General features: G+C 39.7%; 1 protein-coding gene across 2 annotated transcripts in view; it reads right to left on the bottom strand.

The window, feature by feature from the left end:
* Positions 1-3,813: 3,813 nt before the first annotated feature.
* The window catches only part of LOC111153187 (myosin IXA), a 282,109-nt gene continuing 259,001 nt past the window's right edge, over positions 3,814-26,921 (bottom strand). For both annotated transcript variants that reach the window (XM_022512043.1, XM_022512044.1), the window contains exons 40-42: positions 12,830-13,032; positions 10,262-10,404; positions 3,814-8,587 (exon numbers count right to left, since the gene is read on the bottom strand). In XM_022512043.1, coding sequence (XP_022367751.1) covers positions 8,124-8,587; positions 10,262-10,404; positions 12,830-13,032 — 810 coding nt within the window. In that variant the 3' untranslated portion in view covers positions 3,814-8,123. The remainder of the gene's footprint in view (positions 8,588-10,261; positions 10,405-12,829; positions 13,033-26,921) is intronic.

Genomic DNA, 26,921 nt, shown 5'->3' with positions numbered 1-26,921 from the left:
GGGGCTCGATCCCAGGACCCTGGGATCATGACCTGAGCTGAAGGCAGAGGCTTTAACCCGCTGAGCCACCCAGGCGCCCCTAGAAATGTTCTTGATGTTAACCTAGGTGGTGGTTTCAAATTTACTCATTCCTAAAAATTGAGCCGCGCACTCTCTATGAGCTGGGAGAATTCATACATTTTTCTGTATTATACTCAATAGAGTTGTGCATTTTACTGTATTATACTCAATAAAGTGGGGGAAAAATAAAACCAAAAACAAAATGTGTTAAAGGCTCTCCATTGAGGGGCGCCTGGATTAAATCCTCTGCCTTCGGCTCAGGTCATGATCCCAGGGTGCTGGGATCGAGCCCCACATCGGGCTCTCTGCTCAGCGGGGAGCCTGCTTCCTCCTCTCTCTCTCTGCCTACCTCTCTGCCTACTTGTGATCTCTGTCTGTCAAATAAATAAATAAAATCTTAAAAAAAAAAAAAAAGGCTCTCCATTGAAAGACACTGAAGGAATGAGCACGGGCTCTTGTGTTCCACCTGGTTTCCATGTCATAGCAAAGTCCAGGGGCAACGAGTCAAGCCCAGCCTCAAAATCTCCCACAGGAGTCAAAACCCGCCTCTCTCCAGACGGGGTCCGGCCCCCTGGAAAACCCACAGGCTGTCTCAGTGTTTCCCTTCCTGTCCTTCCTTACCCTTCTATAAACACATCCAACTCAATGCCAGGCAGCTACAGGCACTTTTCTTAGAAGGGGAATCTCTATTACTTCTTAAGTCCTTATGGAGAGAATCTCAGACAAACCTCCTCCTTTGCAAAGGCAGACCCAAAAGACCTAGGAGATAATAGTAAAGCAAGAAAGCGACTGTGTGTGGGATTTGAGGATAACCCAGGCAGTGAATGGAGTGCTGAATGGGTATTGTTATTCAATCCTTGGATTAGCTCTGGGACTGGACCAGTCACCCCCAATGATAAGTGAAAAAAACTGAGGCTTGGAGAGAACCTGAACCCTGGTGTGACTCTACTTAACTCCCCCTAACTCTGGCACTGCCATCCCCCACCCCGCAGAGTCCCCCGCCCCTGGAATGGCTGAAGGATTCTGTTGCATTTCCTGTCCTCCAAGAAGAAATGCTTGAAGTCAAAAGTAGAAGGTCATGTGAGGAATCTGAAATCCTAGGGGTTTCTTGCCCTTTGGCCTATGTATGGATTCTCCCAGCTCATAGAGATATCGGGCCTTGATGGAAGGATGTGGTTCAGGACACTCTGCTCTAGAAATGACACTAGCTGGGTTGGTGCCTGAGGAGGAAAGAGTATGGCAAGTATGGTCCAGCTTGAGCCCTTTCCACTTGAGCACTTAAACTATTCTTTATCTTCTTTATATACAGATATAGGTATATAGATACAGATAGGGCGGGGATGGGTGGCAGAGGAAGAGGGAGAGAGAGGGAGAATCCTAAGCAGTCTCCATGCCCAGCAGAGAGCCTGATGCAGGGCTCGATCCCATGACCCTGAGACCACGACTGGAGCCAAAATCAAGAGTCGGACCCCCAACCAACTGTGCCACCCAGGTACCCCATATTCTTGATCTTCTAAAAGCACCAGACTTGCCCGTTATTCGATCCATCTAATGTCTATAATGCCATTATACTATCCAGTTCCCTATCAAGAGTTTTCATCCATAAGGTTGAAAGGCCTGCATATAGAAAGCCTGAGCAAAGGCACTGTAGCAAGAAAGAAGGCTGCAATAGGGCCAGATAGGCCCTGGACATCTATCTCCTCTATAGTCATGCATCTCAGGACACAGGTGTGCAGAGTGGCCCACTGAAGTTCATGTGCTGGTACCGGTCTGGGATGTGTGAGCACAGCAATTCTGTACCAGGGGAGATTGTTTGGGATCTCCAGGAGAAAGTCTTGGAGAAATAGACAAGGTACACAGGCAAGATGGCACATTTCTGGCCTGGATTAGCTGCTGTCAACCAGGCATCAATACCACCCCCTTCTAAGGTCTTGTCCTCACTGCAGAGATGCCGGGAACTACATTTCCCGTGATCCTCTTCCCCCCGTGGCTCCTTCATGGAAGGCAGGCACTCTCACTCGAGCCTTGGAAGGTCAACGAGGAAATCATTGCTGTCTGGAGGCAGTTGCAGTCAGCTGTGTGGGAAGGTAGAGATTTCAGGCAGCCTTCTTTGAATTGCAGTAGCTTCCAGAAAGCTCTTTGGATCTTTTGGCTTAGGTCTGTGTTGGCTTTCTCGACCTTCTGTGGGAGCTTCCCGGATCTGGGTTTCTCCAGTTCTTCCAGTGTGTATTATTAATCCCCTACTTCCTGTATTATGTCCTCCTCACCTGAAATACACTGAGTGGCTCTTGTTTTCCTAATACGATACAGAGTCAGTTGATCTCAGGATTTATTCAATATTTTGCTGTAAATTGGTCCCATTGACATTCAAATGGGTAACATTGCATTTAGCATTGTTGCTAGGAGAGGGGATACTGTGAAAGTTTTTTTGCCCTTAAAGCCAGAAATGTCTTTGCTTATAAAGCACACAGAGACAGTCTCTGTGGACCTATCTGGCCTTTCTTTTCAACTGCAATTTTCAGATTTGTGAGACAGTCATCCTCTTCCACCCTAAGGGACTATTTGATGGTAGGAAATGCAGACAAAGACCCAAAGATGCCAAGAAGCATTGGGAAGGTTTGTTGATTTGGTTACCACAGGGGTACATTTTTAAAATGGCATTTCTAGGTTTTACTTGGCCAATTTAGGAAACCTGAAGAAATAATTCACTACCCTAATCGCTTTGACATTAATTTAATGCAAAAATGTAAACAATGCAAAAAAAATGGGAAGATGATCTCGGGATTTTAAAAACTGAGTAACTTTCCATTTCACCTGAGACCTAGTTTGGCATTTGGGAACCTCCGATCTCATTCAACCTTCTCATTCAATATTTAAGCAAGGGCACCTTTCATTAGGTGCTGGAGATCTAAGAGTCAGCAAGATAGCGCATTTCTTGCCTCGGGAAGCTTTTATCAAACAGTTGTTATTTATGTGACACAGAGAGTGTGAGTGAGTGCACAATCCTATGGGGGGGCAGCAGAGGGAGAGGGAGAAGCAGGTTTCCTGCTGAGCAGGGAGCTCAGACATGGGGCTCAATCCCAGGACCCTCTGATCATGACCTGAGCCAAAGGCAGATGCTCAACAAACTGAGTCACCCAGATGCCCCTCAAACAGTTTTTGATGCCATGAATACCGGGCACTGTTGAGAACACATCTAATCCAGCTGAAGGGGGAAGAGGAAATTACTGCCTTTTATGCTGAGACCCGAGAGTCAGTGGGAGTTATACAGAGAAGAAAACCTGAGGAAGAAAGCTCATTTCCAGATGGGAAAACTAACACCCAGAAATGGCTATTGACTTTCCCAAAGTCAATCAGCATAGTGGCAGAAAGAAAAGGACAACCTAGGGATGAATTAATTCCTGGGCCTCTACTAGCACATGTTGCTACTTCTTCAGTCTTTTTGGTAAGGATCCTAACCGTAGACTTACTGTCTTCACTGTCCGCCTAGCTCTAGGCTGATTAAAGAAAGTCTTAATACCTGGCAGTTAGCATCTATTACATAAAACGAGTATCTCCAATCTCACTTTCACTTGAATTCAGCTGAGTTCCCATAATTACTGCTTCTGCACTTTGTAAACTTTGGGGCTCAGCCCTTTCCTTAAAAGAAAAATCAGCTTAACAAAAATCACTGCTATTCCTTGGAGTGGGATTGGAGTGAGTTGGGATGGGAGCCAGGATGGTCAGAAAACAAACCACACATATTGCTGCTTCTGGAAGCTTTGTTCTTTAATGAGCCATGGAGTGATTTGTTCATCAAGCTGCTTTTGTGTAGCTGTACAGTGCATATTCGGAGTGACACAAACTGCACTTTCTACAGATGATGTTTTGCTCCCCCCCCCACAACAACAGAAAACAAAAACAAAAACAAAAAAACAACAACCAAAAAACCAACCCAAAAGGAAATTACAAAGTGCCTGTTGATTGCATCAGGAATGTAATCAGTTCTGTGGGTGAGATAAATCATTCTTTTTATAGAATTATTCTGTTAAACAGTAAAATGATATTATATTTCACAGGATATGTCTTTTTACAATACATAGTCTTTTAAAAATTTACACTCAGCATACTTATAAATTACTTTGAATCTATTAAAATAATACAATACTAATTTGTAATCCACACGTTTCCTCTAGTAAATGCAATTACTTGGTTCAAAAGGTGCCAACTTTTATATGACCTAAGAGGGTTGATAATAGGTATTAATTATAAATGAATAGCAAGGGGATAGGTGCCTTCGTGTGGCTTTTTTGAAAACACTTTTAACCAAGAGACCGATAAGACCTAATAGATCCACCTCCACAATCATTATTTTGCTGTTACCTTTTAACACCAAATCAAATGTGGGAGTGGTTCCAGAAAAAAAGTGGTAAAAATTATATGAGGGGCACAGAAAGACTGAGGACTCCCTCAAATGCCAAGGACTTACTACCAAGGCCGGCATTGTGTTATTGGGTGGACAGTGCTGGGGAACTGTCACAAAATTATGGATAGACATAATGCATTTGTCAACACAGAACGATGCATGCCCATTGCCTAGCTCCCCCACCGATGAGGAAAACCATCTGAACTATGTTTCTTTTTAAAATTAAAACTCTCTTAGCTTTGAACACATCCTGAGAATTTCTTCTCTAGTTCACCAAAGTGCTTGTGAAAGGTACACATTCGTTAGTTATAGTTTAAAAATACAAAAACAAATAAACCCAACATGGCCCAGAGTCACTGAAGTGGGCCTGCAGAACCTTGCTGGACTTCCTCTTTTCAGCATGCTTCTGGGACCCCCTCTTCTCTTCTCTGTCTTTGACAGTGAAAACCACCCTCTGTCAAGAACACAGAAGTCTCCACTAACCTCCCAGCAGCAGGGTAAGAGCTGCGGCTGGTTTCCAAAGTATGAGAAGGTAGGGGCTCTGGTATCCCATTCCCTGACTTCAGGTCCCTCTGTCTCTTCAAGGCCGGTACTGAGAACTCTGTATCTCCCCTTTGTGTTTCTAGAAGCCCAGAGTAGCAAAGGAATTAAAATGGCAGGAAGTGCATTACAAACTAAGTATGTCACCTCCCTGATCCTTGCTGTTTAAACAAATTTGCTTCACTTATGATACACAATGTAACCTTAAAATGATACTTCTCTGCTTCTATTTCATTTTCCATGATAAGGGATAGCTGGCTTTAATGTGGAGAAGTGCAAATCCAGGCTTTGTTTGGGGCTGGAATGTGTGATACGAACAGAATTCCTCTGTATTTTGGAGTATGGGCTCCAAATGTGGGGCTGCCCCATTGCTGCCACACAGGGATTTTTGTCTGTAGCATGTGAGATCAAAGAAAAGCAAAGCAGAAGCAATGGGCAGCGCAGCTGCGATGTATATGAGGGTTACACATCTTCATTGTAAATGATTATAATACAGCATCACTTTGTGGTGACATAACTTTAACCACAGAGAGGACCAGTTAAGACCATATGGAAGAAGATACAGCACTTGGTTCTGACAGTTTTTAGGAGTTATGGCTTCATCTCTTTGTTAGGCCAACAGTATTTGTTATCCTATGAGAAGCAAAGCTTTCTTTCCTTCAAAGGGGGGGTCCCACACTTGCTCTTAATTCTTAGGATTGTGCGGATCTCTCCCCGCCCCCACAACCCTCCATTCTGGCACTTTGTTAAATGACTAGAAATCCACAAATCTAGCAACCAAAAAACAAGTATTTTTTATTTAATTTTATCCAAATTCAGGTTTCAGGTCCCTGAGAAATATAAAGTCTCTTAACATCCATTGCCTAGTTCTTCTAAAGTGGCCTACAGGAGTAATTTTTTTTTTTTTTTTTCCAACTGCCAAAAACTTATTTTGCAAACAAACAAAGAAAATCTGCAAAAATTTAGAAGGGAGAACATATGCCAAGATGTGTTCTCTAGGCCGTTCCTTGGAGCCAAAGGAAATTATCCAACAAGGGTCATCTCTTTCTCATGTGGTATTTAATCAATGTTCTGGAGCAAGTAGAGAGTAGCAGTCCATGCCCAGCAGGACACTACTCCCCCAGGAATACTGAAACAGCCTGCGTAGCCTGGCTTGGGGCCCTGGGGCCCCAGAAGTCCCACTGGGACCTGACCATGCTGAGGGGTTGGGCTTTCCTCTAAGAGATTCTCCAAAGTTCGATTTTTAAAAGGCTTTAACATTTATTATTCCTCAGCATGAATAAGGTGGCAGATGTTTGCGGGATATAAAATCTAACACTTACTCACAACCATCATCATTCTGGAGATTTAAAAAGATTCCTTTCCCTAGCTCATTTCTGAAACCAAACCAGGGAGAGGTAAGACTCCTGCTACCTTTAGCTGCCACTCAGAATGATGTTCTAAGCCTGACCTCTGGGGCTTGACAATAACCACTGAGGCAGTGACATGAGGTTCAGTGTTGTGTAACAGGAGAGAATCTGCCCTAACAAAGTCTTAACATTTCCACAACTTCAAATCGAAGTATGAAAAGAAAGAATAACCAAAATTCAGGTTACAGATGGTAAAGGCTCTTTTTCAGAACAGTGCACGTGGTAGTTAGACAAGATGCATTTAGTAACTTTAAAAATAAACATTTTCACATACTTATCTCAAGAAAGAGTATCATGTTTCATCTTCCATATATTATAAATAGCAAAAACAGATTTCTAATCCCACAAATGCTAAGAAGCTTAAAATGCTATTATAGCTCAGGTGTAGGGAGACACCCAGTGGTGAAAAAGATGGTCTGGTTTTTCCCTCAACCCTGGGATAGTGGCTCTCACCCCTATCCAATGGCCCTTAATCTGTGGGAAGAAATTCCACCAGGAGGAGGGAAGCATAAGGTTAAAAAGAAATATGCATACTATACATATATATTTACAGTAAACTTCAGTAACCAGAATATTAACAAAAATAGCTTCAAGTAGTCCTTGATTTATTTTTTCATCTATTTAATACTGATGGTCTGAGGAAAAGAAGGTAATAGTTAGATGGTTATATTAAAAATTTTTAATTTTTTTTGGCAGCTTTCTGTTAACACTTATTCATGCAGTGTTGTGTATGAATGTTTTAGGAGAAGTGATTAGACGGTCACATCACTTGTCTGAGTTTGTGGTGGAAATCCACCAGCAGATGAACAGGTTCGTACGTGATCTTCAGCTTATTAATCTATACAAAGAGGAAAGCCTGGGTGGATTAGGATGAGACCCTCTTGTTTAGGGATCACCACATCTCTGAGATGCTTTAAAAAAATTAGAGGAACCTAATCCTAGGACCAGGAAGTCTGAGTACAGTAGGAAAACTGAAACTTCAGCCCATGCAATATATTTGGCAGAAACTAACCAGGAGTGAAACCGGCATTATTATGACACTGAACATCATCAAAAAACAAAACATGTACTCTCTTCTTCATCATGTAACCAGATGTCTGAGACATGCTCTGATGGCTTCATGGAAACAATTACATTTTTACTTTCCCCAGAATATAACATGGAGTATTTCTCAAAAATCTTAAAATAGAGGGCTTAAGCTTTTTGTTTATAAATCCTTGGAAAAAAATTATATTCTACCCCAGCTCCTAACTATCCCAAAATAAACCCAAAGGCTTTTGCTTTCACGGTTAAGAAAGATTTATATGTTTTCTTCAAATGTCAAAAATCAGTGGTTCCCTCAGGCCCACCATGTTCCCCCCAGTTCAACACCCACCTCTGGGAAGGAAAAGAGGATGGAGGAGAGGCAACTAGGAAGATCTCCACAACTGACCCAAATCCGCAGGCCCCCGGTGGCTCTGTTTAGTGAACTCCCCAGTCAAATACAGCAGCCAAGGCACAGCTGGCACCATCCCCAGCAGGCTTCACAGAGGCCTTTCTGTTTCTGCAGGAGGCCCAGGAAATTAGCACACAAGTTCTTGGTTGTATGCTTGGGCAAGAGGCAGGACCACAATTAGGTTGGACTATTGTGGACGAGGGGATGAGAAGAGGCCCCGAAGCTGAGATGTGTTTACCACTCTGTAGCCATGAAGGGACACACAGCTGCCAGTTCAGACCATAAACTCATTATTTCCAAAGAGAGCTAGCTGTTGGGTGGAGCTGGAGTCTGGGTCCACAGTTTTCCTGCGGCCAGTCACAACTGTCCCCTCTGGGGTCTCTTTGGTTTTCTGAGGTGAGTTTTTCACATTCTTTAATTTCTGTTTGCCCTTTTCAGGGTTGAAGGTTCCTCTGCTGATGAACTGAGGCCTGTCTTCCAGGGATTTGGTCTGACCGAATGGCCCTTCCACTCCCAGGGCCTCGCCAGCTGAGGCAGCTCGGTAGAAAGGAGATTTAGAATAAATCTGAAATCGTTTTCTGGTCCCATGAGAAGATGCAGTGTTAGATGAACATAAAGTAGAGAATGAAGAGTCTACTGAATCCAAAGAGTCTTGCTGCCTTTTTAGCTGTTTTCGTAACTTGCTTGAAGGTTCAGATTTGCCAGCTGCCTTCAGGGAGCTAAGGACCAAGCTTCTCTCTAATTCAAAAAAAGAGATCAAAGCTCTAAGTGACAATTTCCTCTAAAGCAAATCATCCCATAATAATAGGTTTCACCATTCCCGTGTGATGGGTGGGCTGAGGTCTGAAGTGTCCAGGCTGACCTACTCTGTTCACAGCCATAACCTGAGAAGTTGCCCATTTCTAAACATATCATTTAAGAATCAACCCCAAGAAGTCTGGAGTTCGACTACGCCATTAGGAAAGGCCAAGGACTGTCACTATCATTTAAAATACTGCCAGGAAGTCATCCATTTCCTCCAGGTTGCTTAATTTGTTGGCATGTGGTTGCTGGTGATAATTTCTAATAAACGTTTCTATTTCCTTGGTGTTAGTCGTGATCTCTCCCCTTTCATTCATGATTTTATTAATGTGGGAGACTCAGCCATCAGAAAGGATGAATACCCACCATTTGCATCAACATGGATGGAACCGGAGGGGATTATGCTAAGTGAAATAAGTCAAGCAGAGAAAGACAATTACCGTATGGTTTCACTCATATGTGGAACATAAGGAATAGCATGGAGGACATTAGGAGAAGGAAGAGAAAAATGAAGGGGAGGAAATCAGAGGGGGAGATGAACCATGAGAGACTATGGACTCTGGGGGGAAAAAACGAAGGGTTTCAGAGGGGAGGCGGGGTGGGGGATGGTTTACTGCAGTGATGGGTATTAAGTAGGGCATGTATTGCATGGAGCACTGGGTGTTGTACGCAAACAATGAATCATGGAACACTATATCAAAAACTAATGATGGGGACGCCTGGGTGGCTCAGTTGGTTAAGCCGCTTCCTTCGGCTCAGGTCATGATCCCGGGGTTCTGGGATCAAGTCCCACATCCGGCTCCTTGCTTGGCGGGGAGCCTGCTTCTCTCGCTGCCTCTGCCTGCCTCTCTGCCTGCTTTTGTGCGCGCTCTCTCTCTCTCTCTCTTTGGCAAATAAATATTAAAAAAAAAAACCAAAAACAAAACAAAAAACTAACAATGGTAACTAATACAACATAATAAAATTAAAAAATAAAATAAAATACTGCCAGGATATGTAGTAATTCTATGTCTCCCTGAGACATGCCACATAGTTAAATACCTCCTTTGGTATAAGCCCATCTCTCAGCAGGGCCCAACTCCTATCAACCACCCTTAGAACATGGATCATGGATCAGTAAGACAACATGTGTTGTAATTATTGGGTTTTCTCTGTGGTAAACAGAGAAGAAAACATTAAGTTGACAAAAACCTGCATTACATTAAATATTGGGTCTGATGAACAATATATAATGGAAGCTTCACAAAGATCAGTATATTTGAATTCCTTAGGACTTTGTCACCTTCTCCCATAAGGTCAGGCATTCTTTTTTTTTTTTTTTTTTTTTAAGATTTTATTTATTTATTTGACAGACAGAGATCACAAGCAGGCAGAGAGGCAGGCAGAGAGAGAGGGGGAAGCAGGCTCCCCGCTGAGCAGAGAGCCCGATGTGGGGCTCGATCCCAGGACCCTGAGATCATGACCTGAGCTGAAGGCAGCGGCTTAACCCACTGAGCCACCCAGGCGCCCCAAGGTCAGGCATTCTTGAAAGGAATTTTGTCTTAGCCTGGGAATCCTTATTCCTCCCTTGCAAAACAAATCTGGATTCTTTGGTCTAATATGTTCATTTACCTGATTTCTCAGAGATGGCACCTTCAGACTCAATATTCAAATTTTCTGAGCTATCAGCAGTCCCAATGGAGGCCTCAGACTCAAGGGTTTCATCATCAGAAGCACGGGGTTCCAGTACAAGCATCTCAAATGTTAGCTCCTCCCTGTAAGATATAATCAAGAAATCCACCAGTGTTTGATAAGAGGAGGAAGGAAGACAACAGGAAAAAAAGACTTACGATGAAAGAAATTTAAGTAGCAAAACAGTCACATTTCCTACTGTTCCCATCCAAAATGGTGATAAAGACCCATAAGCCACAGTAATGATGGAGGATACAAACACAGTCTGAGACCTATAACAGAGCAAAGAGTGAGCGGGGGGAAAAGATGCTGCAGCTGTAAGATATTTTGGTAAAATGAACTCTGTGCTGATAACCAGATCAGGGTTCTAAACTCACTCTACACTCATATGAATGCACTGGCAAAGTACCTTCCTCTCCCTGGACCTCAGCCCCCTCATCCACAAAACAAAGAGATGACATGAGATAATCTCTGAAATTCCTTCTAGCTCTTTTTTTTTTTTTTTTTTTTTTAAGATTTTATTTATTTATCTGAGAGAGAGACAGTGAGAGAGAGCATGAGCTAGGAGAAGGTCAGAGAGAGAAGCAGACTCCCCGCGGAGCTGGGAGCCCGACGTGGGACTCGATCCCGGGACTCCAGGATCATGACCTGAGCTGAAGGCAGTCGTCCAACCAACTGAGCCACCCAGGCGTCCCATAGCTCTTTTTTTTTTTTTAAAGATTTTATTTATTTATTTGACAGAGAGAGATCACAAGTAGACAGAGAGGCAGGCAGAGAGAGAGAGAGGGAAGCAGGCTCCCTACTGAGCAGAGAGCCCGATGCGGGACTCGATCCCAGGACCCTGAGATCATGACCTGAGCTGAAGGCAGCGGCTTAACCCACTGAGCCACCCAGGCGCCCCTCCTTCTAGCTCTTTAACTATTTTCCATGAACTGGCACTAACGATGAAGTAAAACATCATTGGTCTTTTCTGTCCTTTGCCTCTTATGCCACCTCCACTCAAGCATTCTCTACTCCTCTTCATCAGGCATCCAACCTACCTTTCAGTTGTGCCCCTTGTTCCCTCAAGTCTTGGACTTGGTTCCTGATCTTGCTTTCTCGCTACTACTTGATGTCACCTGATCTGTCAATAAACATCTTCGTAAAAGCTCACCTCAGTACTCTCACACTAAAGTGTCCTTGTGTCTGCTACTTCTAACAATCTTTCCTTCACATTACGTGGACAATTTCTCCAATGTGCAGATTTTAGAGTTTGTCACTACCTGGAAATATACTAGCTCTGAGTCCCAAACTTCCACAATTTCCTTATCCTTCCAATTCTTACTCCCTTTCTCATCAAATCTTTCTTTCAGAGCCTTCTTAGCTCTGCTTCCACTCTACCTAGCTCAAACTATATTCTCCAGTGACATTTTCATCAAAGCTGAGTGAGGTCTTCTTTTCAAATTAGATAGCTAGCCCCTGGTCAAGGTGCACAACCTCTGCCTTATCGTGTTCTGTACAGCTGAGTCCCAGCTGCTTTTTTTTTAGCTTACCAAAATTCTAGAATCACTCCTGACAGGCAAAACGTATTTTAACAGACTCAGATGTCTCCTAATGGATCAATCTCTTAGACCTGGGATCCTGGAACTCAGAAACAAAAATCCCCTTAAAACTTTAGAGCCTTTTTTGTCAATAAGAACCGATACACAGTACCCTCAAAAAGAACCATAGCATGTCTGTGCTATCCCCAAGATGTAGTGTTATTGTTACTTAACCTTGCTCTAGTGATGGTAGAGGGCAGAGAGTTGACTATCTGCCTCTCTCCTAAATTGCCACCAATTTCCCCACCTAGTATCCCAGCACGCACTAGAATTGCTGCCTTACCCTGACCATCCAGTTGGTGGCCCCATGGCTATATTGATCTTCAGATAATAACCTTCTTTAGTTTTCTTTTTTTGTTTTGTTTTTAAGATTTCATTTATTTATTTGTCAGACAGAGAAAGCAAGCACAAGGAGGGAGAGCAGCTGGCATAGGGAGAAGCAGGCTCCCCACCCAGCAAGGAGCCCTATACAGGACTCAAGCTGAAGTCAGACACTTAACTGACTGAGCCACCAAGGTGTCCCACTTTAGGGAGTTCTGAATGACGCCCATTCTTGAAAGGGACTTTTGTCTTAGCCTAGGAATCCTTACTCCTCCTTTTGAAGACCAACCTGTTCAATGAGGCTGATCTCAGACCTGTCAGAAACCTGGCTAAGACTGACACACCTTATCACAGTCACCAGTACTGTCACTCAAGAAGCTTCAGGTACACCTGCTCATGGAGCTTCCCTCACTGAGGTGACAACTCTTCACGCTCTTACCTGAGTCCAGGCAACATGTCTTTTTCATCTTTGCATCTCCTGTATTACCGGATACAGTGCTTGGTACATAGGGGAGATTTAATAAAAAAGGAAAAACCAAGAGAGCACAGAATGCAGAAAATGAGAACAGGTAACGACTGGTGGCTCCCTTTCCTCCTGGAAACTTACTTCTCTTTCTGTAGGTTCTCAATCTGCTCAGTCAGTACCCTCTCCTCTTGCTGCATGGCTGCTTGCTGTTGTTCTGTGATGTCAGTCTCCACTGTGGCTTCACTAGTCAAGGTCTCTTCTGGGACATCGGACATGGAGGGCAACCGGACCACAACAGGAGAGGATGGACTTGGATAGTTTCCTCGACGAAGTCGCCCCTTTCCCTGCAAAGAAAAATATGTGTTAGCAGTAAATTGAGTGACTGCATTAGGTGTATGCAGCCTGTTCAGAAGAGCAAGTGTACTTCCATCAAACCAGGTAAATGGTAGGAATAAATGGAAACATTCTGCAAGCCCTCAGATATTTAGAAGATACTGTCCATCAAACAAATTTAGATTAAGTATTTCTTGCAGGAGAACTAGAAAATGGATACTTTGGTAGGTGGCACTGTGGGAACACATTATGCCCTGAGAGGAGAGATTCTTCACTTAATATAAGCTTTGTCCACTCCAAACAAGTATCCATACCTGGCTATTTGAATTTAGTTAAAATTAAATAAATGTAAAATTTTAGTGCTGTATTCATACTAGTCACATTTCAAGTGCTCAATTGTCACGGGAGGCTAGTGGCTACCATACTGTATAGTGCAAGATACAGAACATTTCCATCCACAAAGGTCTGAAAGACAATGCTGCTCTGTAACTTTAACCTTGGAATGCACAATCTCTCTAGGAAGGCTAAAGAAACATGTCCTGAAAAGTCAGTTTCATTTAAAAAAAAAAAGTCATTTATATATTACGGGATGCTTGTGAGAGAGATTCTCTGACAGCACCTCAAGAAATTCTCTTTTTGAGATTAGGGTGGGGGGGGGAATCTCATTGCTTTTAATTTAGTTACCTTGTATATGACTTTAGCTTCTGATAATAGCAGACTAGGTATTTCAGATTAAACCTCCTTCTGAGAGCACCTGGACCAAACATAAAAAACCCAAAATAGGGGCGCCTGGGTGGCTTAGTGGGTTAGTGGGTTAAGCCTCTGCCCTCAGCTCAGGTCATGATCTCAGGGTCCTGGGATTGAGCCCTGCATCAGGCTCTCTGCTCGGCAGGGAGCCTGCTTCCCTCTCTCTTTCTGCCTGCTGCTCTGCCTACTTGTGATCTCTCTTTCTCTGTCAAATAAATAAATAAATAAAATCTTAAAAAAACAAAACCAAAACCAAAATATTCTTGAAGGCACCAGAGAGCTAGTTAACAAAAGCAAACAAAAGAAAGGCTAGTTCGGCATTCAGGGCTAATCTAAATTTAAGAAGATGTAGCTGAGAATCTGAGCAGAGTTTCTGACAGACTAGAGCAGGGGTTAGCAAACTATGGCTTTGGGCCAAATCTGGCCTTGTGCCTGATTTTGAAAATAAATCTTTACAGAAATACATTCATGCTCATTAATTCACACATTGTCTAGGCTCTTCCGAAAAACAGCTGCAGCACTGATTGTTGCATCAAAGACCGTATGGTTCACAAAGCCTAAAATATTTACCCTCTGGTCCTTTATAGAAAAAGTTTGCCAATCCCTGGGGTAGAAATAAAAACGAGTCCAGACGCACACAAGGGTATGGACTGTTGCCTGGTAAAACTTCCATGCCTGACACTGAGATCCCCAAGGTTTGCATCCTAAACAAGGGTAAGCTGAAATAAAAGTCTTTGTGGACACTGTAGCCTAGCTTCAAGTCATTTGAATGGTTCTGAAAATTTAAGTCCTAAAACCGGATTAAAGTAACCCCAGATTGCAAGTGCCCTAGAATCTGACAAAAAAAAAAAAAATGAAAACACACTTTGGAGGAAAATCATGTCCTCTCAGTCCTCAAAATACTTCTACAAATAGTTTTTTAAATACTATGTATGACACATAATCAAAGGTAACTAAGCACAAAAGGAGACAAGACAATGTAAATGAAAACTAGTGAAAACAACAAAACCCAGAAACTTTCAATGACTCCAGATACTGTGGCTATCAGACAGACTTAAAATAACCATGCTAAAGGAGATAGAAAGACAGAGTTGAAATGGTAGACTGGAAGTTAAGGCAGAAGTAAACAAAGAATCAAGCAGAAAATAATTTTTTTCCTGAAAAAATTAGGAAAAGAAGGTAAAAAGTTAGAAAGGACAAAATAAAAAGATCAACCATACGTAGAAAGAATACCAGAAGAGGAGAGAGACCCTATAGAATACTAAAGAGATAATGACAGAGCATTTTTCAAAACCAATTAAATATATCAACCTACTGACTGAAGAAAGCATTCAAACTCTAAGGAAGATAAACAGAAAGAAGTCCGCACATAGAAACAACTGCTAAAAATAAAAGGCAAGAGATAATCTTAAGGTTTATTTATGACAGACTGAGAAAGTAAGAGCATGAGCTGTGGGGAGGAGCAAAGGGAGACAGACAAGCGACTCTGTCTTGGTGATGAGCATGGAGTCTGAGATAGGGCTTGACCCTGAGATCATGAAATCCAGAGTCAGGATGCCTAACCAAGCCACCCAGGCACTCCAAGGTAAGAGATAATCTTAAAAGTAGTCAGAAAAAGGGGCGCCTGGGTGGCTCAGTGGGTTGAAGCCTCTGCCTTCGGCTCGGGTCATGATCCTGGAGTCCTGGGATCGAGCCCCGCATCGGGCTCTCTGCTCAGCAGGGAGCCTGCTTCCTCCTTCTCTCTCTCTGCCTAATTGTGATCTCTGTCTGTCAAATAAATAAAATCTTAAAAAAAAAAAAAAAAAAAAAAAAGTAGTCAGAAAAAAAGTATACCTGCAACAAGGATACAAAATTAATATTCAAAAATATTCAGTTAAAATTCTAAATACTAATAATGAAGTAGCAGAAAGAGAAATTAAGAACACAATTCCATTTTCAATAGCACCTAAAAGAATAAACTACCTGTGAATAAACTTAACCAAAGAGGTGAAAGACCTGTATTCCAAAAACTACATAATACTGATGAAAGAAACTGAAGATGACACAAACAACTGGAAAATATATTCATGCTCATGGACTGGAAGAATTAATATTGCTAAATGTCCATATTACCCAAAGCAATCTACAGATTCAATGCAATCTCTCTCAAAATAGCAACAGCATTTTTCAAATAACTAAAACAAATACTAAAATTTGGGAATCATTAAAGACCCTGAATAGCCAAAGCTATCTTGAGAAAGAAGAACAAAACTGGAGGTATCACAATTCCAGATTTCAAGATACTACAAAGCTGTAGTAATAAAAAACAGTATGGTACTTGTACAAAAACAGACACAAAGATCAATGGAACGTAACAGAGTCCAGAAATAGACCCATGCTTATATGGTCAATTAATTTACAACAAAGGAAGCAAAAATATATGACAGGGGAAAGACTGTCTCTTCAGCAAATGGTGCTGGGGTAACTAGACAGTTATATGCAAAAGAATGACCTGACCACTTTCTCACATCAGACACAAAAAATTAACTCAAAATGTATTAAAGACCTAAATGTGAGACCTGAAACCATAAAAACTCCTAGAAGGGAACACAGATAATAATTTCTCTGACACTGGCCATGGCAACATTTTCCTAGATATATCTCCTAAGGTAAGGAAAACAAAAGCAAAAATAAATAAATACTAGGACTACATCAAAATAAAAAGCCTTTGTATAGTAAAGGAAACCAGCAACAATACAAAAAAGGCAACCTACTGACTGTGAGAAGATATTTTCAAATCATCTATCCAACAATAAGGGGTTAATATGCAAAGTATATAAGGAGCTTACACAACTCAAAACCAAAAAAACCACGAACACCCCAATTAAAAAATGGACAGAGGACCTGAATGGACATTTTTCTAAAGAAGATCTACAGATGGCCTACAGACACGTGAAAAAATACTCAAGATCACTCATCATCAGGAAAATGCAAATCGAAACCACAATGAGATATCATTTTGCTTCTGTCAGAATGGTTAGAATCAAAAAGACAAGAAATAACAAGTATTGGCAAGGCTATGGAGAAAAAGGAACCTTCTTACACCAATGGTGGGAATGCAGACTGGTCCAGCCACTTTGGAAAACACTATGGAGGCTCCTCAAAAACATAAAAGTAGGACAACCATATGATCCAGTCATTCCTCTACTGGATATTCATTCAAAGAAAATGAAAACACTAATTTGAAAAGATATATGCAACCTTATGTTAATTGCAGCATTAATTCACAAATTACGTAGGCAGCCCAAGTGTCCACTGATTGATAAATGGATAAAAAAGTAATGGAATATATTCAGTCATAAAAAAAGGATGAGATCTTGCCATTTGTGACAACATGGATGGAACCAGAAGGTATCCTGCTAAGTGAAAAAGTCAGATAAAGACAAATTCATGATTTCACTTATATGTGGAATCTAAAAAATAAAGCAAATGAATCAACAAAAAGAATCTGATCTTTTAAATGTAGAGAACAAACCAATGGTTGCCAGAGGGAAGGGGGCAAAGGGATGAGTTAAGGGAAGTAGGAGATCCAGGCTTCCAGTTATGGCATGTATAAGTCACAGGGCTGGAAAGTACAGCACAGGGTACCTAGTCAGCGGTACCGTAACTACCTGCAATAGCACTGCGTAACATATATTTGTTGAATTACTATGTTGTACACATGAAACTAATGTAATATTGTGTGTGTTAACTATACTCAAAAAAATGTTAACTGAGTTATGAAATGGAAAACTACATATACACATGCAACAAAAATAAACTATTCGGTTCAAAGATTACTTTTCCACAGAAATAATGGAAAGCAAAATATAATAGATGCTATTTTTATAGTGGTGCAAGGAAAGAAACTGCCAATCTAGAATTTTACACCAAGCAAAACCACCTTCAAGAATGAAGCTGAAATAAAGATACTTTTACACAGACTAAGATACAATTACAAATACAATCACCAATACAATTGCACTAAAGGGACATAAAAAATGAAGAGAAGTCAGGGTGATAAATGAAGAACAAGGAAAAGAAAATATATGAGTAATTTTGAATGAATACTGACTACATAAAACATAAGAATAATGTGCGGATTTAAAGTATACAGATAATTAAAAATAACAAGAGCAACTACATCATATATAATATATAATATAATAACAGCTGAAGCATATGTAAGTCCTTATATCATTGAAGATAAAAGTACAAATTAATAGACTTTGATAGTCATAGATTTATGTTGTAATCTTTAGGTTAACTATTTAAAAAAGAGTAAAAAAGTATAAAACTTGCGACTAACAAAAGAAAAAATGGAATAAAAAGTAATCAAAAGAAAAAGGCAAAACAAAACACAACAAAAACAAAAACAAACCCCAAAAAGGCAATAAAGAAAAGGAACATGTTATCAGGTAGGAATAATAAAACACACAAAATAAAATAGTAGATTTAAATCCCAATATATTAGGGATTACATTAAATGTAAATAGATTAAATGCACTTGTTAAAATCTGAAGACTGTCAGAGTGTCTTAATAAAGAAAACCCAAGTATATGAAATTCATTAGGGGCACATATAAAACATTAGAATTTAGAAAGCTGAAAGTAAAAAGATGGGAATAAAAGACCCAGCATGTTTAATCAAAAGAAAACTGGTGTAGCTAAATAAGTTCCAGGCAAAGTAAATTTTAAGGTAAGAAGTGTTAATTTGTGATGAAAAGGGATATTTCACAATGACAAAAGCTCAAATTATGAAGAAGGTAGGTTTCCAAATTTGGAAGTACCTAAGAAATGGCTTCTGAAAGTTTAAAGTAACATATTGACAGAAATACTCAAAGAAACAGACAATGCTATAACTACCACAGAAAAAATAAATGTGTATACACAAACCAGTAAAGCAACTTGATATACATTAAGTGACATAATAGACATATAAAAACTCAGTATCTAACAACTTCAGAATATTTTTTTTTAAAGATTTTATTTATTTATTTGACAGACAGAGATCACAAGTAGGTGGGGGGGGGGGGGAGCAGGCTCCCCGCTGAGCAGAGAGCCCGATGTGGGGTCTTGATCCCAAGACCCTGGGACCATGACCTAAACCGATGGCAGAGGCTTTAACCCACTGAGCCACCCAGGTGCCCAGAATATTCTTTATTTTAAAACATATACAGTAAGCAGGGCGCCTGGGTGGCTCAGTGGGTTAAGCCTCTGCCTTCGGCTCAGGTCATGATCTCATGATCTCATGATCTCAGGGTCCTGGGATCGAGCCCTGCATCTGGCTCTCTGCTCAGCAGGGAGCCTGCTTCCCTTCCTCTCTCTCTGTCTACTTGTGATCTCTGTCTGTCAAATAAATAAATAAAAATCTTCAAAATATATACAGTAAGAAAATAAATTTCCAAGGGGTTAAAAAAATTTACCTGACCTTTAAAGTAATTTAAAATAAGTTTCCTGGTAGTGTCATCACAAAGAGAAAACTAAAAATTCCTATACGTTCAGAAATTAAGAAATAGACTTTAAAATATCCATGGACAGGGACGCCTGGGTGGCTCAGTTGGTTAAGCCACTGCCTTCGGCTCAGGTCATGATCCCAGGGTCCTGGGATTGAGTCCCAGATTGAGTCCCACATCCGGCTCCTTAGTCGGCAGGGAGCCTGCTTCTCTCTCTGCCACTGCCTGCCACTTTGCCTGCTTATGCATGCACACGCGCTCTCACTCGCTCTCTCTCTCTGACAAATAAATAAATAAAATCTTAAAAAATAATAAAATATCCATGGACAAAGACGAAATCACAATGGAAATTAGAAATTATTTTGAACAACAGTATCAAAATATATGATACACTTTAACACTGCCTACCCTAAAGTTACAGCCCTACATGCATACATTAGAAAAGAAGAAAGGCTAAAAATTAAAGAGATAAGCACCAATTTCAGGAAACTAGGTAAAGAGTAACAAAGTAGACCAAAGGAGAAAAAAGTAAACAAAGATAAGAGTAAGTGAACATTAGAAAAAAAGAGGATCAAAGCCAATATGTAACTTTTTAAAAAGACTAATAAAAAGTTTAAAACCCTGGCAAGACTATGAAGAAAAATTAAGAATTCACAGATAACCAAAGGCAGGAATGAAAAGAGGGACACTACTATAAATCTTGTAGATAAAAAAGTTAAGAAGCTACTATGAACAACTTTATGTCAGTAAATCTGAAAGTTTATATGAATTGGAGAATTTCTACAAAAATCCAAGTAATTAATACTGTCAAAGAATAAATTTAAAAATGTGAAAAATCTTATAAATTCAATCTATAATTTAAAACTTTTCCAGAAAGAAAACTACGGGCCCAGATGATTTTACTAGCAAACAAGAAGACAAATTCTTCCACAAAAGTTTTTTTAAAAAGAATGCTTACCCAACTCATTTTCAGAGGCCAGCATTCCCTCGATATCAAGACATAACAAGGATATTAAAAGCACTAATATAATTTTAGTTATTACCACAGGTGTAAAAATCCTAAAAACATACTATAAACCTATTCAAGCAATATATAAAAAGGATATTACTGTAAGACTAGTTGATTTATTGCGGTAATATGTAAATTATGGTTTAACATTAGAAATGCACTGTGTGTGTGTGTCAATAAAATACATACAGTAACAGCAATTTATAAAATTCAACATAAAATCATAGTAACAACTCTTAAAAAAAACAGGAATAAAAGGGAACACACTTAAGAAGCGTCTACAAAAATTCTATAGCAAACATCATACTTTGTGGTAGAAGACTGAAAGCTTGCCCACTGAGACTGGAAACATGCCAAGAATGATCCCTATCAGCACTTCCTTTCTACAGGATACTGGAGGTTCTAGCTGATGTAAGAAAGAGAAATAACAAGCAAAAAGACTGTAAAAGACCAAAGGAAGCTATCATTATTCATGAACAATATGCCTGTAAAGGTAGAAAATCTAAAGAAAGTGAGTTGAAAAAGGTCATCAGACAAGGAGAAAAAATGTGTAAGGTCACTACAAACAAAACTTTAAAACATTTTTGAGAGGAACTGGTCTAGATGGAGAGAGAAATCATGTTCATGGATGGGAACGATATTGTAAAAATGTCAATTCTCCATAAAGCAATCTATTAGTTCAAAGGAATCTCAGTAAAAATCCCCAGAGACTTTTTGTGAAGCCGATTCATAAAGAGCCAAGAATAATCAAACACGATTGAAGAAGAAGGTGGGATGATTTGCTACAGCAGATTATTTTTAGAATGCTGTATTAATTAAAAAACCTGGTATTGGTACAAAGTCAAAACAGCATAGAAACAGATCAATGCACATATAGACTCTTGATTTATAATAAAAGGGGAACTTCATGACACTATGGAAAGAATTTTTTAGTTATTATTATTATTATTATTTTATTATTTTATTTTTATTTTTATATTTTTTAAGGTTTTATTTATTTATTTGACAGAGAGAGAGAGATCACAAGTGGCCAGAGAGGCAGGCAGAGAGAGAGGGGGAAGCAGGCTCCCTGCTGAGCAAGGAGCCCGATGCAGGGCTCGATCCCAGGACCCTGGGATCATGACCTAAGCCGAAGGCAGAGGCTTACCCCATTGAGCCACCCAGGCGCCCCTATTATTATTATTTTAGAGCAAGCCAGCGGGGGTGGGGAGGCAGTTGGAGGGTGAGAGAGGGAGATAATCTTAAGCAGCCTCCTGACAAGGTGCAGAGCCCAATGTGGGGCTAGATCTGACGACCCTGTGCTGAAATCAAGGAGTCAGATGGTTAACTGACTGAGCCACCCAGGCACTCTAAGAGTATTTTTTAAATAAATGGTTCTGGAAAAACTGGATATCCATGTGGAAATATAAAGATCACTGCCTAAAAGGTGAGGGAAGCATTCAAGAGTAAAGGGAAGAGACTACACACCTGACAGCCAAAGGCAATGCATGGTCCTTGACGGACATTTGTTTAAAGAAAATTGCTATAAAGGACACTTGCTGAAACTTTAATATGGACTGTGTATTATATAACAGTCTTGTGTCAATGTCACACTTCCTGATCGTCAACTACACTGGGTGTGGTTAAATAGAATGCCTTTGATCTTATGATATACATGCTGAGGTATTTAGGGGTAAACTGTCATAAACTCTGAAATGGTTCAGAAAAAAAAAAAAAGCGAGAGAAAGGCAAACATGACAAAATATTAACATTTGTTGTATCTAGGTGAAGGTACATGGGTACTCATTGTATTAGTCTTGCAACTTTTCTAAATGTTTTAGTTGTTAAAAATAATAAATTGTGGGCGCCTGGGTGGCTCGGTGGGTTAAAGCCTCTGCCTTTGGCTCAGGTCATGATCCCAGGGTCCTGGGATCGAGCCCCGCATCTGGCTCTCTGCTCTCTGCTCAGCAGGGAGCCTGTTTACCCCTTTCTCTCTGCCTGCCTCTCTGCCTACTTGTGATCTCTATCAAATGAATAAATAAAATCTTTAAAAAATAATAATAATAAATTGGAGGGGCACCTGGGTGGCTCAGTCAGTTAAGTGTCTGCCTTCAACTCAGGACGTGATCTCCAGGTCCTGGGATTGAGCCCTGCTTTGAGCTCCCTGCTCAGTAGGGAGTCTGCTTCTCACTCTCCCCGTGCCCCTCCCCCTGCTTGTGTTCTCTCTTTCTCAAATAAATAAAATCTTAAAACAAAAAACAAAAAAAAACAAAGATCACTGCCTTCATTTTATCACATACAAAAACTGTCTCCAGGTGTACTGGATACCTAAATATCAAAGGCAAAGCAATAAAGCTTTTAAAAGATAATAAAGATGATCTTTATAACCTTGGGTAGTAAAAAAAATTCTTACACATGACCCTAAAAGTAAAGAGTGATAAATTAGACTATATTAAAATTAAGAACCTCTGCTAATCAAAAGATACCTTTAAAACAGGGTGATGGGTATTGAGGAAGGCACATGTTGTGTTGAGCACTGGGTGTTATAAATAACTAATGAATCACTGAACACTACATCAAAAACTAATGACATACAGTGGCTAACTGAACATAAAAAAAAGATACATTTAAGAGTGGAAGAAAAAAAATCTGAAACAGGAGTAACCAGAATTCATAAAGAACTTCAAATCAAACAAAAACAGGCAACCCAATTAGAAAAATGGGCCAGGGATGTGAACAGGTCCTTCACAAAAGAGGACAGCCAAATGGCCAATACACTTATGGAATAAGCACATTAGAGTCACAGCATAAAAATGCAAAGTAAACCACTCTGACACACCCATTAAAATGGCTAAAATGAAGGAATCTGGCAACATATGTAGTGGAGTAGAACAACTGGGAACCCTCCCTCATACACTGCTAGTATGTACAACCATGTTGGAAGAAAGTTCACTATTATGTAACTAACGTTGATGATATATGTATCTATGACCCAGTAATTCCACTCCTATGTATTGTCAACAAAAATATGTGCATGTGTCCATCAAAAATCCATGTATCAGAATGTTCACAGAAGCATTATTCATAATTCCCCAAAACATAAGCCAAAAGTCCTTCAACACTAGAATGGATACACTGTGGTATATGTGTATACTGCGATACTACGTTAACGACAATGAGCTACAACTAACCACAACAATATGGATAAGTCTTACACACATAACACTGAGTAAATTAAGTCAAATAGAAAACAAGTTACATGATTATTCCATTTTTAAAGTCCCAAAACAGGTAAAACAAAACTCTAGTGTTCCGAGATACATACATACATACAACAAATAAAACAGACTAAGTGATTAACATAAAACTCAGGTTATTGCTTATGCTGGGAGGGAAAAGGGATTGTGTTTGGAAAGAGAAAGAGGAGAGCCTCTGGGGGTGCTAGCGATGTTCTATTTCTTGACCCAAGGGTGGTATTTAGATAGTTCCTTTATAATTCATTAAGATATGTATGTATGCTGCTGTGCTTTTTCTGTATGTACTTCACAGTAAAAAAGATATTTTAAGAGTTCCTTTCCAAAGTTAGCTATTTATGCCAGTATGCTGATATCTTTCGAACAGCATGGGAAAATAAACTGACAGATTTCTGAGTTGATTTTGGGAAGAAAGAAGGAAGATATGCTATCTCAGAAACAGAAACCTGAAAGGTTTCACCTGAAAAAGGTTTCACCTGGAAAAAAAAAAAAAAAAAAAAAAAGGCTTCACCTGAAAAAGGTGGAAGTGGAGGGCAGCTCCAAGGGCATTCAGGCTAACCCTTCCAAATTCATGCATTCTAAAACACACTGCAGGATGAAAATCAAGAGAATTACAAGATTGCTATTCCACTTTCAGTTCTGAGTTCAGAAAGCAGACGATATATTAAGAAAAAGGCCTCTGAAATAGAAGATCAGTCTGCAAAAGATGCCTCAGAAGAAGATGGCACTGTGGAACTGAGGAAGAGAACAGGATGTGGAGTTAGTATCAACACAGAATGTCCATTATGACGGATCACAATCACATAAATTTCAGGACATCTTGATATTGACTATTTTAATGAAGCCAAATAAATGACTAATACATTATGTAATATATGTAATATAAAAGCCTCAGGGAGCTGGAAAAATCTGAACTGATTCCACTACACACTAACCAGTATTCAATAGAAGAGTTGCCTTTGTTCAGCATTCATAATCATCATCTAGCCAACTAAGTAGTTCAGCATGGGTTAGCTCGGAATTATGTAAGAGAGTGAAGAAAATCAAACAGGCTATTCAGGCCCGAGTTCTAATCAGCATTAAACAAAGATGAGGGAAAAGGTGAACCCCCTACATCTCAGTTCTCTTACAAGGTCGAAGGAAGTACTTTTTAAAGTTGATTACATAGAGCTTTTAGATACATGGAAATGGAAAATTGCTAATGTTGTGTTAAAAACTGGACATAAATTTGTATATTGTAGGTTTTTTTTTTAAATCTGCAAACACACCAAATTATTAACACTAGTTTGAGTGGAATAATATCCTTTATTCTCTACGCTTCTCTGTACTTTCAAGCTTCCCCAAAGTCAGCATGATTTTTTTTTTTAATGTAACTTTTTCTTTTCCAGACCAATGTTCATTTATATATTCTCTTTTAGTGGTTTTATCCATAATTGGTTTTCTACCATCTATGCAAAAGTCAACAGAGTGAAAAGGGCAAATATTTTCTTGGCATAATAAAAATACATTTGACCTCATGGACTCTCTGAAGAGTCAAGAGTTAACATGTTGAGCAGTGGTTGGTGAATCCTTTGTTCATTTTTCACTAGGTAGGAGGTCTCTCCCTACTTATTTAAAGGAGCTTCTCCTATTAATTTAGGGAAAATTAGACCTTGTGATATGAGTTGTAGATATTTTCATAGGATGTAACATTTTCCTTTTGCCTTGCTTATGGTCGTTTCTATCATACAGTAATATTTTGTATCTATGGTGATGAACTTACCAACTTTTCTTTTTAATGGTTTTGTATAATAGAAAAACCTTCTCTACTCCAAGATTACAGTATATTTTTCTATTATAATAGGGATTTTATTGGTTTGGATTGATCACACACTTTATGAATGATTTATACCTAATTCTTCAGGCAAATACCAAATATAAAGTCAAATTCTAGTCATTTTCTGAGAATATAATTCAATGATTTCCCAGCTTAAACTTCAGAGATAAATTATTCCTAAAATCAAGATATCAACTCTAATTATCTGCAAATGTTGGTAAGTGCAGACATGAAGTCTGACTAATTCAGGTTTCAATATCATACATAATATTCAGATTTCCAATCCAAGTAACTAGGAAAAGCTGGACTATGACTACCAAAGATGTCACAGATAACACACAATTCTCATAGATCAGGGAGCAGTTTAAGACATTATGGAGACTTAACTATTTTCAATTTTTTAAAAAAACATATATTTTTATTTTTTCCCCAAGTTTTTATTCATATCCCAATTAACATACAGTGTAATATAGTTTCAGGTGTAGAATTTAGTGATTCATCACTTACATACAAACACCTGGTGCTCATGACAAGTACCCTCCTTAACACCCATCACCTATTCATTCCCGCCCCCCCCGCCCCTCCCTGCCACCTCCTCTCCAGTATGTATCAATTGTATTATAGAGCTGTTTCTTAGTTTGTTTGCCTCTCTCACCCCTAAGATCATTTGCTTTGTTTCTTAAAATCCACATATGAGTGAAATCATATGGTACTTGTCTTTCTCTGACTGACTTATTTCACTTAGCATAATACTCTCTAGCTCCACCTATGTATTGCAAATAGCAAGACTGCATTCTTTTTTATGGCGGAGTAATATTCCATTGTGTGTGTGTATGACACACCACATGCTCTTTTTTTTTTTTTTTTTAAAGATTTCATTTATTTATTTGACACACAGAAATCACAAGTAGGAAGAGAGGCAGGCAGAGAGAGAGGGGGAAGCAGGCTCCCTGCTGAGCAGAGAGCCCGATGCGAGGCTCGATCCCAGGACCCTGGGATCATAACCTGAGCTGAAGGCAGAGGCTTTAACCCACTCAGCCACCCAGGCGCCCCACACCACATGCTCTTTATCCATTCATTAGCTGATAAACATTTGGGCTCTTTCAGTAATTTGGCTATCGTAGATAATGCTGCTATAAATATCAAGGTGTATGTGTCCCTTTGAATTAATATTTTTGTATCCTTTGAGTAAATACTTAGTACTACAATTATTGGATCATTGGGTACCCCTATTCTCGACTTTTTGAGGAACCTCCATATTGTTTCCCAGAATGGCTACACCAGTTTGCACTCCCACCAACAGTGTAAAACACTAATGAAAGAAACTGAAGGTGACACAAAGAAATGGAAAAACATTTGATGTGCGTGGATTCTAAGAATATTGTTAAAATGTTTATATTACCCAAAGCAATCTACACATTTAATCCAATCCCTACCAAAATACCAACAGAATTTTTCACAGAGCTAGAACAAACAGTCCTAAAATTTGTACAGAACCACAAAGGACCCCAAATAGCCAAAGCAATCTTGAAAAAGAAAAGCAAAGCTGGAGGCATCACAATTCCAGACTTCAAGTCATATTACAAAGCTGCAGTGACCAAGACAGTATGGTACTGGTACAA

This window comes from Enhydra lutris, unplaced genomic scaffold (genome assembly GCF_002288905.1).
Source record: "Enhydra lutris kenyoni isolate GAN:26980312 unplaced genomic scaffold, ASM228890v2 scaffoldscaffold31, whole genome shotgun sequence".
NCBI classification, from domain to species: domain Eukaryota; kingdom Metazoa; phylum Chordata; class Mammalia; order Carnivora; family Mustelidae; genus Enhydra; species Enhydra lutris.
Note: the sequence above shows the minus strand (reverse complement) of the source record. Positions and strands in the feature narration are given on the sequence as shown.